Source organism: Oncorhynchus gorbuscha, linkage group LG04, assembly GCF_021184085.1.
Source record: "Oncorhynchus gorbuscha isolate QuinsamMale2020 ecotype Even-year linkage group LG04, OgorEven_v1.0, whole genome shotgun sequence".
Lineage (NCBI taxonomy): Eukaryota > Metazoa > Chordata > Actinopteri > Salmoniformes > Salmonidae > Oncorhynchus > Oncorhynchus gorbuscha.
In genome coordinates this window covers 12,292,561-12,306,619 of record NC_060176.1, presented here as the reverse complement: position 1 = coordinate 12,306,619, position 14,059 = coordinate 12,292,561, and the positions used below count along the sequence as shown (strand labels likewise).

Here is a 14,059-nt window from a genome sequence, read left to right as displayed (position 1 = left end):
ACGCCGATAGAAATTAGCGAAACCTAAAAAGCGCTGCAACTCGACACGTGACCTTGGAACGGGCCAATCACTGACAGCTTGGACCTTAGCGGAATCCATCTGAATGCCTTCAGCGGAAATAACGGAACCGAGAAAAGTAACGGAGGAGACATGAAAAGAGCACTTCTCAGCCTTTACGTAGAGACAATTCTCTAAAAGGCGCTGTAGAACACGTCGAACGTGCTGAACATGAATCTCGAGTGACGGAGAAAAAATCAGGATATCGTCAAGATAGACAAAAACAAAGATGTTCAGCATGTCTCTCAGAACATCATTAACTAATGCCTGAAAAACAGCTGGCGCATTGGCGAGACCGAACGGCAGAACCCGGTACTCAAAATGCCCTAACGGAGTGTTAAACGCCGTTTTCCACTCGTCCCCCTCTCTGATGCGCACGAGATGGTAAGCGTTACGAAGGTCCAACTTAGTAAAGCACCTGGCTCCCTGCAGAATCTCGAAGGCTGATGACATAAGGGGAAGCGGATAACGATTCTTAACCGTTATGTCATTCAGCCCTCGATAATCCACGCAGGGGCGCAGAGTACCGTCCTTCTTCTTAACAAAAAGAACCCCGCCCCGGCCGGAGAAGAAGAAGGCACTATGGTACCGGCGTCAAGAGACACAGACAAATAATCCTCGAGAGCCTTACGTTCGGGAGCCGACAGAGAGTATAGTCTACCTCGAGGAGGAGTGGTCCCCGGAAGGAGATCAATACTACAATCATACGACCGGTGAGGAGGAAGGGAGTTGGCTCGGGACCGACTGAAGACCGTGCGCAGATCATGATATTCCTCCGGCACTCCTGTCAAATCGCCAGGTTCCTCCTGAGAAGTAGGGACAGAAGAAACGGGAGGGATGGCAGACATTAAACACTTCACATGACAAGAAACGTTCCAGGATAGGATAGAATTACTAGACCAATTAATAGAAGGATTATGACATACTAGCCAGGGATGACCCAAAACAACAGGTGTAAACGGTGAACGGAAAATCAAAAAAGAAATAGTCTCACTGTGGTTACCAGATACTGTGAGAGTTAAAGGTAGTGTCTCAAATTTGATACTGGGGAGATGACTACCATCTAAGGCAAACATGGGCGTAGGCTTGTCTAACGGTCTGAAAGGAATGTTATGTTTCCGAACCCATGCTTCGTCCATGAAACAACCCTCAGCCCCAGAGTCAATCAAGGCACTGCATGTAGCACCCGAACCGGTCCAGCGTAGATGGACCGACATAGTAGTACAAGATCTAGATGAAGAGACCTGAGTAGTAGCGCTCACCAGTAGCCCTCCGCTTACTGATGGGCTCTGGCCTCTAACTGGACATGAATTAACAAAATGTCCAGCAACTCCGCAATAGAGGCACAGGCGGTTGGTGATCCTCCGTTCCCTCTCCTTAGTCGAGATGCGAATCCCTCCCAGCTGCATGGGCTCAGTCTCAAAGCCAGAGGAGGGAGATGGTTGCGATGCGGAGCAGGGAAACACCGTTGATGCGAGCTCTCTTCCACGAGCCCGGTGACGAAGATCTACCCGTCGTTCTATGCGGATGGCGAGAGCAATCAAAGAGTCCACATCTGAAGGAACCTCCCGGGAGAGAATCTCATCCTTAACCACTGCGTGGAGTCCCTCCAGAAAACGAGCGAGCAGCGCCGGCTCGTTCCACTCACTAGAGGCAGCAAGAGTGCGAAACTCAATAGAATAATCCGTTATGGACCGTTCACCTTGGCATAAGGAAGCCAGGGCCCTAGAAGCCTCCCTACCAAAAACTGAACGGTCAAAAACCCGAATCATCTCCTCTTTAAAGTTCTGGAACTTGTTAGAGCAATCAGCCCTTGCCTCCCAGATAGCTGTGCCCCATTCTCAAGCCCGGCCAGTAAGGAGTGAAATGACGTAAGCAACCCGAGCTCTCTCTCTAGAGTATGTGTTGGGTTGGAGAGAGAACACAATCTCACACTGCGTGAGAAAGGAGCGGCACTCAGTGGGCTGCCCGGAGTAGCAAGGTGGGTTATTAACCCTAGGTTCTGGAGGCTCGGCAGGCCAGGAAGTAACAGGTGGCACGAGACGTAGACTCTGGAACTGTCCAGAGAGGTCGGAAACCTGAGCGGCCAGGTTCTCCACGGCCTGGCGAGCAGCAGACAATTCCTGCTCGTGTCTGCCGAGCATGGCTCCTTGGATCTTGACGGCAGTGTAACGAGCGTCTGAAGTCGCTGGGTCCATTCCTTGGTCGGTTCCTTCTGTCATGCTGGTGAAAGAGGACCCAAAAGCGACTTAACAGAAACAGAGTTTATTCAAGTCCAAACAGAAAACGACAAATCCTGAATCCTTAACAGGAAATGTCCAAACAGGGAATAACAGAAATCCTCTAGTCTGTAGAGGGGAATAACAGGAGAAGCGGCCACAGACTGCAGGTCGCCGGGTAGGCGCAGGCCGTAGCTGACTGAGACACCTGCTCACACGCAGCATCTGATGAAGGCAAAAACACGACAGGACAGGGCGATACACAATCACAGCACGGTGAATTCTAAACAAGGAACCGACGGGACAGGAACGGAACACAAAGGAAGAAATAGGGACTCTAATCAGGGGGAAGGATCGGGAACAGGTGTGGGAAGACTAAATGATGATTAGGGGAATAGGAACAGCTGGGAGCAGGAACGGAACGATAGAGAGAAGAGAGAGCGAGAGAGTGAGAGAGGGAGGGGGAGAGAGAGGGATAGAAAGAGGGAAAGAACCTAATAAGACCAGCAGAGGGAAACGAATAGAATGGGGAGCACAGGGACAAGACATGATAATAAATGACAAACATGACAAGTACAGCACAGTCATAACCTCTCCTCAACTAGTCTGCCCATACTGAAAAATAATATATTGACATATATACAGTGTACAAAACATTAGGAACACCTGCTCTTCCATGACAGACTGACCAGGTGAATACAGGTGATAGTTATAATACCTTATTGATGTCACTTATTAAATCCACTTCAATCATTGTAGATGAAGGGGAGGAGACAGGTTAAAGAAGGATTTTTAAGCCTTGAGACAATTGAGACATGGATTGTGTATGTGTGCCATTCAGAAGGAGAATGGGCAAGACTAAATATTGAAGTGCTTTTGAACGGGGTATGGTAGTAGGTGCCAGGGGCTTGTGGAGTCCATGCCCCAATGAATTGATGCAGTTCTGAGGGGAAAAGGGGGTGAAACTCAATATTAGAAAGGTGTTCCTGATGTTTTATACACTCAGTGTATTGCAATATTATTTTTGACAATATCTTAATATTATTTTTGTGCTAGTCGGCTGTACCTGCACCAAAATTCCAGTATTTCTCCGTCATAGCTCTCTCTTGTCCCTCTGCAGCAGACATATGTTTGGAACATCGTATTGCAGTATCGAAAAGTAATACATATAGATTCATGAGAATCGCAATAAATATCATATCGGCACCTAAGTATCATGATAATATGGTATCGTGAGGTCCCTGGCAACTCCCAGCCCTATAAGAAGTGTGTGGTGTGACTGATGTCTGGGGCTTGCGCTCCAGGGTTATGGTTAGAATCACTGTGGTAGAGATAGTGTGAATATTAGAGTGTGTAGTTGTGACATTTTGAGGAGGTCATTGACCTCATAAGTGACCCCGTTGTCGGTGCCTGCATCCCACGGGATCATATCCTGGACAACCCTCTGGGCCCAACCACACTCCTTGGTGCAGAGGTCCTCTGCAGACAGCCCCACGTTCCAGTCAGGGCTGGGCCCCAGCATGGTGAGGAAGGACATCAGGTGACGGGTACGGTCCACGGAGAACTCAGCCGACGGGGCAGCACGACTGGAGGACAGAGAGAAGGGACTATTTTGAAGAAAGTCACAATTGCAATAACTGTGATATGTGATGTTTTACCTACCTTTAGTTGATCAATGCACTGATTGCAAGTCACTCTGGATAAGGGTGTCTGTTAAATGACTAAATATGAAAAGTAGAAGAGAGAGAGAGAGAGAGAGAGAGAGAGAGAGAGAGAGAGAGAGAGAGAGAGAGAGAGAGAGAGAGAGAGAGAGAGAGAGAGAGAGAGGGGAGAGAGAGAGAGAGAGAGAGAGAGAGAGAGAGAGAGAGAGAGAGAGAGAGAGAGAGAGAGAGAGAGAGAGAGAGAGAGAGAGAGAGGAGAGAGAGAGAGAGAGAGAGAGAGAGAGAGAGAGAGAGAGAGAGAGAGAGAGAGAGAGAGAGAGAGAGAGGGAGAGGGAGAGGGAGAGGGAGAGGGAGAGGGAGAGAGAGAGAGAGAGAGAGAGAGAGAGAGAGAGAGAGAGAGAGAGAGAGAGAGAGAGAGAGAGAGAGAGAGAGAGAGGGAGAGGGAGAGGGAGAGGGAGAGGGAGAGAGAGAGAGAGAGAGAACAGGAATACTGACTGAAGTCCCTAAAAAGCATGAAAAAGAGATAGAGGGATAGCAAGGGAAGGGAGATGAAGAACGAGGAAAGGATGAGAGCAGGGGTACTTAAGTCTACAGAGATGTAGATAAGTTTCTTTACTGCCTCAGGCATGCCCTGCGCATCCAGCTCACCCCCTACAACAGTTCAACACAGAGCCGCCAGCCAGAGGTAAAGAGTAATAAACACCCATAAATACTTTACTGGTGGCAGAGAGCCATGGATATGTGTGTATGTATGTACTGTATATATGTCTGTGTGTGTGTGCAACAGATAATGTGATGAGCGATCACACACACACCCAAAGAAAAGTGTTCACAGACAGTCGCAAGCACAATAATGCACATGGCAGCACAAATGTCTGTACAGAAATCATTTTTCCTAGTACCAAACCACAGCATTTCTAATGAACGTTTATCAGGGGTTGATAGATACCTCCCACCCTCCTACACCCTATCCCTCCTGCCACCCTGTCAATTACAAGTCGGCTTTGTGTTGGGTCCAATGTGGCTGTCAGAGATAAACCTAAGGCCTCAGAGACTGGCTGAGCTGAGCAAAGGGACGCAGTGACACGCGGTGAGGGGGAAGAGGGGACGGCTGGCAGCCTGCTGTGTGTTCCCAGAGGATTAGAGCTCTTACACAGCCTTAGAGGTGATTATTACTGTGTATGGGAGGACAAGCCAGGACTGGATAGGACAGGGCTGGACAGAACTGGACAGGACAGGACAGGACAGGGCTGAGGTGTGTGTGGTGATAGAGAATCTGATGGATTTACTGGCAGATGAAGAACAGAACAGTGACAGGAGAATAGCAGAAGGGATAATTGTTTCAGGTGACAATTGAGCTTCCGTACAGTCTTAGAAGGTGCTATATAGAACCATACAATATATCATAACGCCTTTCATTGAGGGCCTAGTTATACCCTAAAACAGTGGTGTCAGAAAACTCCTGGTTTACAGGCCACATCAGGCTTGCAAGTCGCATTATGTTGGCTTGCAAAGTGATGTGCAATTCCTATTGGAATCCAGCCAGATTTAGGATATCTAACAAGTGGAATTTTTTATCACCAGAAATATGCTTTGAGAATGACTGCCATGGTAGGGAAGATAGAAAACTGATACTACCTCAGTGATCTAAACTGGAACAACCAGCTCTGTAATGGGTGCAATAAGTCGAATTATTAACAAATTGGTTTAGTTTACAAAAATGAATGTTATTTATCTTTGTGTAGCATAACATGTATCAACCAATCAATGTCCATGCAAAAACACATTCAAACAAACAATTATGAAAATCACCATGCAATACAGCATGCTGGGAAATATGATATACTCTATGGTTCTATATAGAACCCTTCTTGACTTCCAAAGAATCAAAAAAAACTTTCTTCCAAAACCGTTTTTTTTTAGGATGTTAAAGGTTCTAGGTAGAACCCTTTGGCTTACAAATAACCCCTTTCTTCCTAAAAGTGTTCTTCAGATCAAAACAGTTCTTGGTAGAACCCTATCTCCTTGCAAAGAACCATTTGGGAACACTTTTTTTGAGGAGTGCAGAGGGTGAGACATTGATGCAGCTACTCTAGCTATAATACTATAATCAAGAATTCCCAGAATACACTTTCAAATGTTTATCCTTTAATCTGTTCAAGTTTAAGTACAGTTTAAGTACAGTGAACATCACTGTCCATCACCTGGGACAGTTGGATAGATATCATGTAATGGGTATACAGTATATCTGATTAGACTCTCTCTCTACTTCCCTTTTTTCTGACCCTCCCTCCCTCCCTCCCTCCCACCACATCCCCAGCAAACACGCCGTCTCTGTGTGACAAAGACAAACCCTTTAGCTCATTAAGGGCTGCGTTTTCATTGACAACCCCTTATTTCCCTGTTTCTGTCTGTCTGTCTGTCTGTCTGTCTGTCTGTCTGTCTGTCTGTCTGTCTGTCTGTCTGTCTGTCTGTCTGTCTGTCTGTCTGTCTGTCTGTCTGTCTGTCTGTCTGTCTGTCTGTCTGTCTGTCTGTCTGTCTGTCTGTCTGTCTGTCTGTCTGTCTGTCTGTCTGTCTGTCTGTCTGTCTGTCTGTCTGTCTGTCTGTCTGTCTGTCTGTCTGTCTGTCTGTCTGTCTGTCTGTCTGTCTGTCTGTCTGCACAGTGCTAATCAGCTGGAAGCCTCAGAGAGCTGGGGTAGTCCTGCTGTCTTTAGAAAGGGTCTGATGAGACGTATATAGTGCTTTAAAAAGACGATGGACTCACTACTGGACATCATGGAGGTAACTGTAGCCGTCACAGGCACAGCCATTTCTGTTCTGAGAGAGAGAGGGGTGTGTGTGATTGGGAAGGGGGTCAGATAGAGCAGAACAAAGAGAGGAAGATGGAGAGAAAGAGTGGGGTGTAGGCTGTCTTCTGTGGGGACCGTCTGAGTACATAAGACTCTGAAGAGTGTGTGCACATGCTTGCCTTCATGTCCGCACGTGTGTTTGAAAGAGGGAGGCCTCTGTACTGTGACAGTGACAGAGAACACCGCCCAGCGACGGAGATTCCCACAGCAGATTGCTCCGTCTGGGTCACTAGCACATTGTGTGACACATTGTTGTTGTGTGTGTGTGTCAAATCAAATGTTATTTGTCACATACACAGTTGACAGCAGGTATAAAAGGTGCAGTGAAATACTTGCGTGCTATAGCCCCTCAACATGGCATTACAATATCAAACAATACTCATCAGAGGACAATGAAAACTAACGTCATTAGAGGAATGTAGTATGCATACTAATAAGACTGATATCTACACAATAGGATATACAGTATCCATGATTAATGTGCTATGTCAAGTATGACTGTGTTACAAATATAAAGTGAATAGTGTCTTGGTCGCACAGTTGAATAAATAGTATATTATTGAACAGCTGTGTTAACTGTGTGTGTATGTGTCAGCATGTGAGTGTGCATGTGCGTGTGTGCTTGTGTGCAAGGGTTTAAGTCTGGAGAGTCAATGCAGATAAGGTGCAGATATTCTCTGAGGTGAGAATAGTCTCTAAGGTGCAGGTGTGTGAGTGTCTGTGCCTGTGTGCGTGTCTCTTCACAGTCCCCGCTGTTTCACAAGGTGTATTTTGATCTTCTTTTCTTTTTGATCTTATTCTGCTGCTTGCATCAGTTTCCTAATGTGGAATAGAGTTTTATGTAGTCATGGCTCTATGTAGTACTGTGTGCCTCCCATAGTCTGTTCTGGACATGGGGATTGTGAAGAGCCCTCTGGTGGAATGTCTTGTGGGGTAGGCATGTGTGTCTGGGCTGTGTGATAGTAGTTTAAACAGACAGCTCGGTGCATTCAGCTTGTCAACACTTCTTACAAAAACAAATGGTGTGGAAGCCAATCTCTCTACTTTGAGCCAGGAGATTGACATGCATGTTATCAATGTTAGCTCTCTGTGTACATTTAAGGGCCAGCCGTACTGCCCTGTTCTGAGCCATTTGTCATTTTCCAAGATCCCTCTTTGTGGCACCTGACCATACGAGTGTGTGTGTGCATGTGTGTGTGTGTGCATGTGTGTGTGTGTGCTTGGAAACATTGAAGCGGATTATGTCAGATTATCTAGAAGTGCAGGTAGACCAGTGGGACTGAGAGGGAAACCAGATGAAACCAGACATCCTCTCAAACGTGGTTTACCTATGAAGGACAGAGAGACAGACACATACCTTAAACTCAAAGTGGAGTCTCCAGTTCACTGTGTCAAGTGTTTCAATCCAGCCGGGGAGGGCAAAAGCAAACATGTCTTTTAAAAGGACATTGTGTAAACGACAGGCAGGGAGGAGGATGTGTTTGCACGTCAATAAAACACAGCCTGAGGGAAGGAGGAGGAACGTGAACACAACACAAAGGAACATTGATTCCTTCCAAGTCCAGCCCGGCTAATCCCCTGGCGTGTATGCAAATGAGGCAGGGGGTAATTTCCTCAATGCGCCGCAGCGTTTTTAATTAGGCGAGCTTCCCTCAACGATAGGTCCAGCAACCCTCGTAAATCCGTCTCCGTGATGACCATAAGGCTGACCTTGGTGTGGAGCGGTTGGTTGGTTGGAGACGGCTCTGGTGGAATTCTCTTCCTCCCTCTCTCTCTCTGACCACATCTCCTTCTCTGTTGCTCTCTCTCTGTGTCCATCTTTCCCTATTTTGGCTATTTTCTCTCTCTCTCTCGCCCTCTCCTTTTAACATGTTATGAGTCATATCTGCAACCCTCTGCACACCCACCTCCCTCGCTCCCTCTCCACCCTCCTCTGACTCTCTCTCCCTTTCCTTTGCTCCAGCCACCACATCTCTCTCAAGATGACCACTTTAGTTTGAAATCAGTACAAGTGATGACTGTGGATGAAAGGCAGTAGAAAGGAAGACGGATAGAGAGACAACCAGGTAAAAACGTGGTTACATAAACACAGTGTATTCATTAATGTTCTAGTCCCATGATGATAGTTCTTCCAAACCCCTCCTAACCCAACACTGATCCCAAATATCCCTGAACCTGAAGCTCCATCTCTAACGATCTGCCTTGGATCCTTCAGACGTAATAAAGAACTGGTTGTCTAACCACTGATAATTCATCAACGTCTATTTCTCTCTCTCTTGCTCTCTCTCTCTCTGTTTTCTTTCCCTTTCTCTTCTTGAAAGGCAGGGTAGGAGGGTTTGTTAATTGTCAGGCAGCTGTGTAGTACAGATCAGCCTGATGTCTTGATACACAGGAGCCTGGAGGCCATTAACCTTGATGGAGAAAAACCCCTCCAGGAGATCTATCAATCATCATCAAAACACACACCCTCTTAACCAACACACATACGTACACACAAGTACAGTAACATAAGCCCCCTTCACTAATTCACACACACACACACTTGATGAATCACATGTACAAACACGTACAAACAACATTTATAAACACATTCAAAAACATATACGAACATGTACTAAGAAAAATCACATGCAATCCCAACAGACTCATTTTAAAGAATAAAAAGAAACATCCTTCAACTGCAGGAGCAATTAACCATTTCTGCACCCTACTTTCAAGGAAGAAAACCTCATGTACAAACAGAATGTGTACATTTCCACATCACACTACAATCAAGAACCTCCACCTCCTCCTCTCCTCTTCCCCTCCTCTCATCCTCCCTTTCCTACCACCCATCCCCTAAACCAGTTGATTTGATTTCCTCTGCATTTACACGGCCACTTTATGATACAATTAATTTTCTGGCATATAAACAAGATAGTGAGCTAATTACCCTCTGTGTATTTGATTGGCTCTGTCCCCAGCTGTGGCTGCCTCTGGAAGCTCTCTTTGGAGTCTCACACTCAGATCCTATGTGAGAGTGTTTTTTACATTGAGGATGCTTTTCTCTCTGTGCTACCTGTGCTAACTAGCTCCTTGTTTTTCTCCTAAATAAGAGATGAAATTAAGGTTTATAAATGTAGGAGTCTAAAGGAAGCCTAGTCACGCTGATCAGCTTGGTGCAGGTGGAGATGAGCTAGCAGATTCAGGCCATGTGCTTTTGAGTGGCTCCAAGACACCTAATTTTTGTGCTTGGGAGGCAAGGCATGATTCAACGTGAGTAGATGAGCGATGAAGAAGGGTGAGGGTGGCATATAGAAAGGAGAGAGAAGAAGAAGGTGAGGGTGGCATATAGAAAGGAGGGAGAAGAAGAAGGTGAGGGTGGCATATAGAAAGGAGGGAGAAGAAGAAGGTGAGGGTGGCATATAGAAAGGAGGGAGAAGAATAAGGGTGGCATATAGAAAGGAGGGAGAAGAAGAAGGTGAGGGTGGCATATAGAAAGGAGAGAGAAGAAGAAGGGTGGCGGTGGCATATAGAAAGGAGGGAGAAGAAGAAGGTGAGGGTGGCATATAGAAAGGAGGGAGAAGAAGGGTGAGGGTGGCATATAGAAAGGAGGGAGAAGAAGAAGGGTGGCGGTGGCATATAGAAAGGACAGAGAAGAAGAAGGGTGAGGGTGGCATATAGAATGGAGAGAGAAGAAGAAGGGTGAGAGTGGCAAATATAAAGGACAGAGAAGAAGAAGGGTGAGGGTGGCATATAGAAAGGAGGGAGAAGAAAAGGGGTGAGGGTGGCATATAGAAAGGAGAGAGAAGAAGAAGAAGGGTGGCATATAGAAAGGAGGGAGAAGAAAAAGGGTAAGGGTGGCATATAGAAAGGACAGAGAAGAAGAAGTTGAGGGTGGCATATAGAAAGGAGAGAGAAGAAGAAGTTGAGGGTGGCATATAGAAAGGAGAGAGAAGAAGAAGGGTGGCATATAGAAAGGAGAGAGAAGAAGAAGGTGAGGGTGGCATATAGAAAGGAGAGAGAAGAAGAAGGTGAGGGTGGCATATAGAAAGGAGGGAGAAGAATAAGGGTGGCATATAGAAAGGAGGGAGAAGAAGAAGGTGAGGGTGGCATATAGAAAGGAGAGAGAAGAAGAAGGGTGGCGGTGGCATATAGAAAGGAGGGAGAAGAAGAAGGTGAGGGTGGCATATAGAAAGGAGGGAGAAGAAGGGTGAGGGTGGCATATAGAAAGGAGGGAGAAGAAGAAGGGTGGCGGTGGCATATAGAAAGGACAGAGAAGAAGAAGGGTGAGGGTGGCATATAGAATGGAGAGAGAAGAAGAAGGGTGAGAGTGGCAAATATAAAGGACAGAGAAGAAGAAGGGTGAGGGTGGCATATAGAAAGGAGGGAGAAGAAAAGGGGTGAGGGTGGCATATAGAAAGGAGAGAGAAGAAGAAGAAGGGTGGCATATAGAAAGGAGGGAGAAGAAAAAGGGTAAGGGTGGCATATAGAAAGGACAGAGAAGAAGAAGTTGAGGGTGGCATATAGAAAGGAGAGAGAAGAAGAAGTTGAGGGTGGCATATAGAAAGGAGAGAGAAGAAGAAGGGTGGCATATAGAAAGGAGAGAGAAGAAGAAGGTGAGGGTGGCATATAGAAAGGAGAGAGAAGAAGAAGGTGAGGGTGGCATATAGAAAGGAGAGAGAACAAGAAGGTGAGGGTGGCATATAGAAAGGAGAGAGAAGAAGAAGGGGAGGGTGAAGAAGGTGAGGGTGGCATATAGAAAGGAGAGAGAACAAGAAGGTGAGGGTGGCATATAGAAAGGAGAGAGAAGAAGAAGGGGAGGGTGGCATATAGAAAGGAGAGAGAAGAAGAAGGGTGGCATATAGAAAGGAGAGAGAAGAAGAAGGTGAGGGTGGCATTTAGAAGGATGTGAGAAGAAGAAAGTGAGGGTGGCATATAGAAAGGAGAGAGAAAATGAAGAGTGCAGGTGGCATATAGAAAGGAGGGAGAAGAAGGTGAGGGTGGCATATAGAAAGGAGGGAGAAGAAGGTGAGGGTGGCATATAGAAAGGAGGGAGAAGAAGAAGTTGAGGGTGGCATATAGGAAGGACAGAAAAGAAGAAGTTGAGGGTGGCATATAGAAAGGACAGAGAAGAAGTTGAGGGTGGCATATAGAAAGGAGAGAGAAGAAGAAGTTGAGGGTGGCATATAGAAAGGCGAGAGAGAAGAAGAAGGGTGGCATATAGAAAGGAGAGAGAAGAAGAAGTTGAGGGTGGCATATAGAAAGGAGAGAGAGAAGAAGAAGGGTGGCATATAGAAAGGAGAGAGAAGAAGAAGTTGAGGGTGGCATATAGAAAGGAGAGAGAAGAAGAAGGGTGGCATATAGAAAGGAGAGAGAACAAGAAGGTGAGGGTGGCATATAGAAAGGAGAGAGAAGAAGAAGGGTGGCATATAGAAAGGAGAGAGAAGAAGAAGTTGAGGGTGGCATATAGAAAGGAGAGAGAAGAAGAAGGGTGGCATATAGAAAGGAGAGAGAGAAGAAGAAGGGTGGCATATAGAAAGGAGAGAGAAGAAGAAGTTGAGGGTGGCATATAGAAAGGAGAGAGAAGAAGAAGGGTGGCATATAGAAAGGAGAGAGAACAAGAAGGTGAGGTGAGGGTGGCATATAGAAAGGAGAGAGAACAAGAAGTTGAGGGTGGCATATAGAAAGGAGAGAGAAGAAGGGTGGCATATAGAAAGGAGAAAGAAGGTGAGGGTGGCATATAGAAAGGAGAGAGAAGAAGAAGGGTGGCATATAGAAAGGAGAGAGAACAAGAAGGTGAGGGTGGCATATAGAAAGGAGAGAGAAGAAGAAGGGTGGCATATAGAAAGGAGAGAGAAGAAGAAGTTGAGGGTGGCATATAGAAAGGAGAGAGAAGAAGAAGGGTGGCATATAGAAAGGAGAGAGAGAAGAAGAAGGGTGGCATATAGAAAGGAGAGAGAAGAAGAAGTTGAGGGTGGCATATAGAAAGGAGAGAGAAGAAGAAGGGTGGCATATAGAAAGGAGAGAGAACAAGAAGGTGAGGGTGGCATATAGAAAGGAGAGAGAACAAGAAGTTGAGGGTGGCATATAGAAAGGAGAGAGAAGAAGGGTGGCATATAGAAAGGAGAAAGAAGGTGAGGGTGGCATATAGAAAGGAGAGAGAAGAAGAAGGGTGGCATATAGAAAGGAGAGAGAAGAAGAAGTTGAGGGTGGCATATAGAAAGGAGAGAGAACAAGAAGTTGAGGGTGGCATATAGAAAGGAGAGAGAAGAAGAAGGGTGGCATATAGAAAGGAGAGAGAAGAAGAAGGGTGGCATATAGAAAGGAGAGAGAAGAAGAAGTTGAGGGTGGCATATAGAAAGGAGAGAGAACAAGAAGTTGAGGGTGGCATATAGAAAGGAGAGAGAAGAAGAAGGGTGGCATATAGAAAGGAGAGAGAAGAAGAAGGGTGGCATATAGAAAGGAGGGAGAACAAGAAGGTGAGGGTGGCATATAGAAAGGAGAGAGAAGAAGAAGGGTGGCATATAGAAAAGAGAGAGAAGAAGAAGGGTGGCATATAGAAAGGAGAGAGAAGAAGAAGTTGAGGGTGGCATATAGAAAGGAGAGAAAAGAAGAAGTTGAGGGTGGCATATAGAAAGGAGAGAGAAGAAGAAGGGTGCAGGTGGCATATAGAAAGGAGAGAGAAGAAGAAGGGTGCAGGTGGCAAATAGAAAGGAGAGAGAAGAAGAAGGGTGAGGGTCGCATGTAGAAAGGAGGGAGAAGAAGAAGGGTGAGGGTGGCATATAGAAAGGAGAGTGAAGAAGAAGGGTGCAGGTGGCAAATAGAAAGGAGAGAGAAGAAGAAGGTGAGGGTGGCAAATAGAAAGGAGAGAGAAGAAGAAGGGTGAGGGTCGCATGTAGAAAGGAGGGAGAAGAAGAAGGGTGAGGGTGGCATATAGAAAGGAGAGAGAAGAAGAAGGGTGCAGGTGGCATATAGAAAGGAGAGAGAAGAAGAAGGGTGCAGGTGGCAAATAGAAAGGAGAGAGAAGAAGAAGGGTGAGGGTCGCATGTAGAAAGGAGGGAGAAGAAGAAGGGTGAGGGTGGCATATAGAAAGGAGAGAGAAGAAGAAGGGTGAGGGTCGCATGTAGAAAGGAGGGAGAAGAAGAAGGGTGAGGGTGGCATATAGAAAGGAGAGAGAAGAAGAAGGGTGCAGGTGGCATATAGAAAGGAGAGAGAAGAAGAAGGGTGAGGATCGCATGTAGGAAGGAGAGAGAGGAAGGAAAAAGGAGTTGCTGCAGAATTGGTCAGTCCC

General features: G+C 46.2%; 1 protein-coding gene across 2 annotated transcripts in view; it reads right to left on the bottom strand.

The window, feature by feature from the left end:
• The window catches only part of LOC124033674 (spondin-1-like), a 133,375-nt gene that overhangs the window by 11,491 nt on the left and 107,825 nt on the right, over positions 1 to 14,059 (bottom strand). Inside the window, exon 8 of one of the 2 annotated variants that reach the window (XM_046345842.1) lies at positions 3,661 to 3,883. In XM_046345842.1, coding sequence (XP_046201798.1) covers positions 3,661 to 3,883 — 223 coding nt within the window. The remainder of the gene's footprint in view (positions 1 to 3,660; positions 3,884 to 14,059) is intronic. The other variant, XM_046345843.1, reaches the window with a different exon arrangement.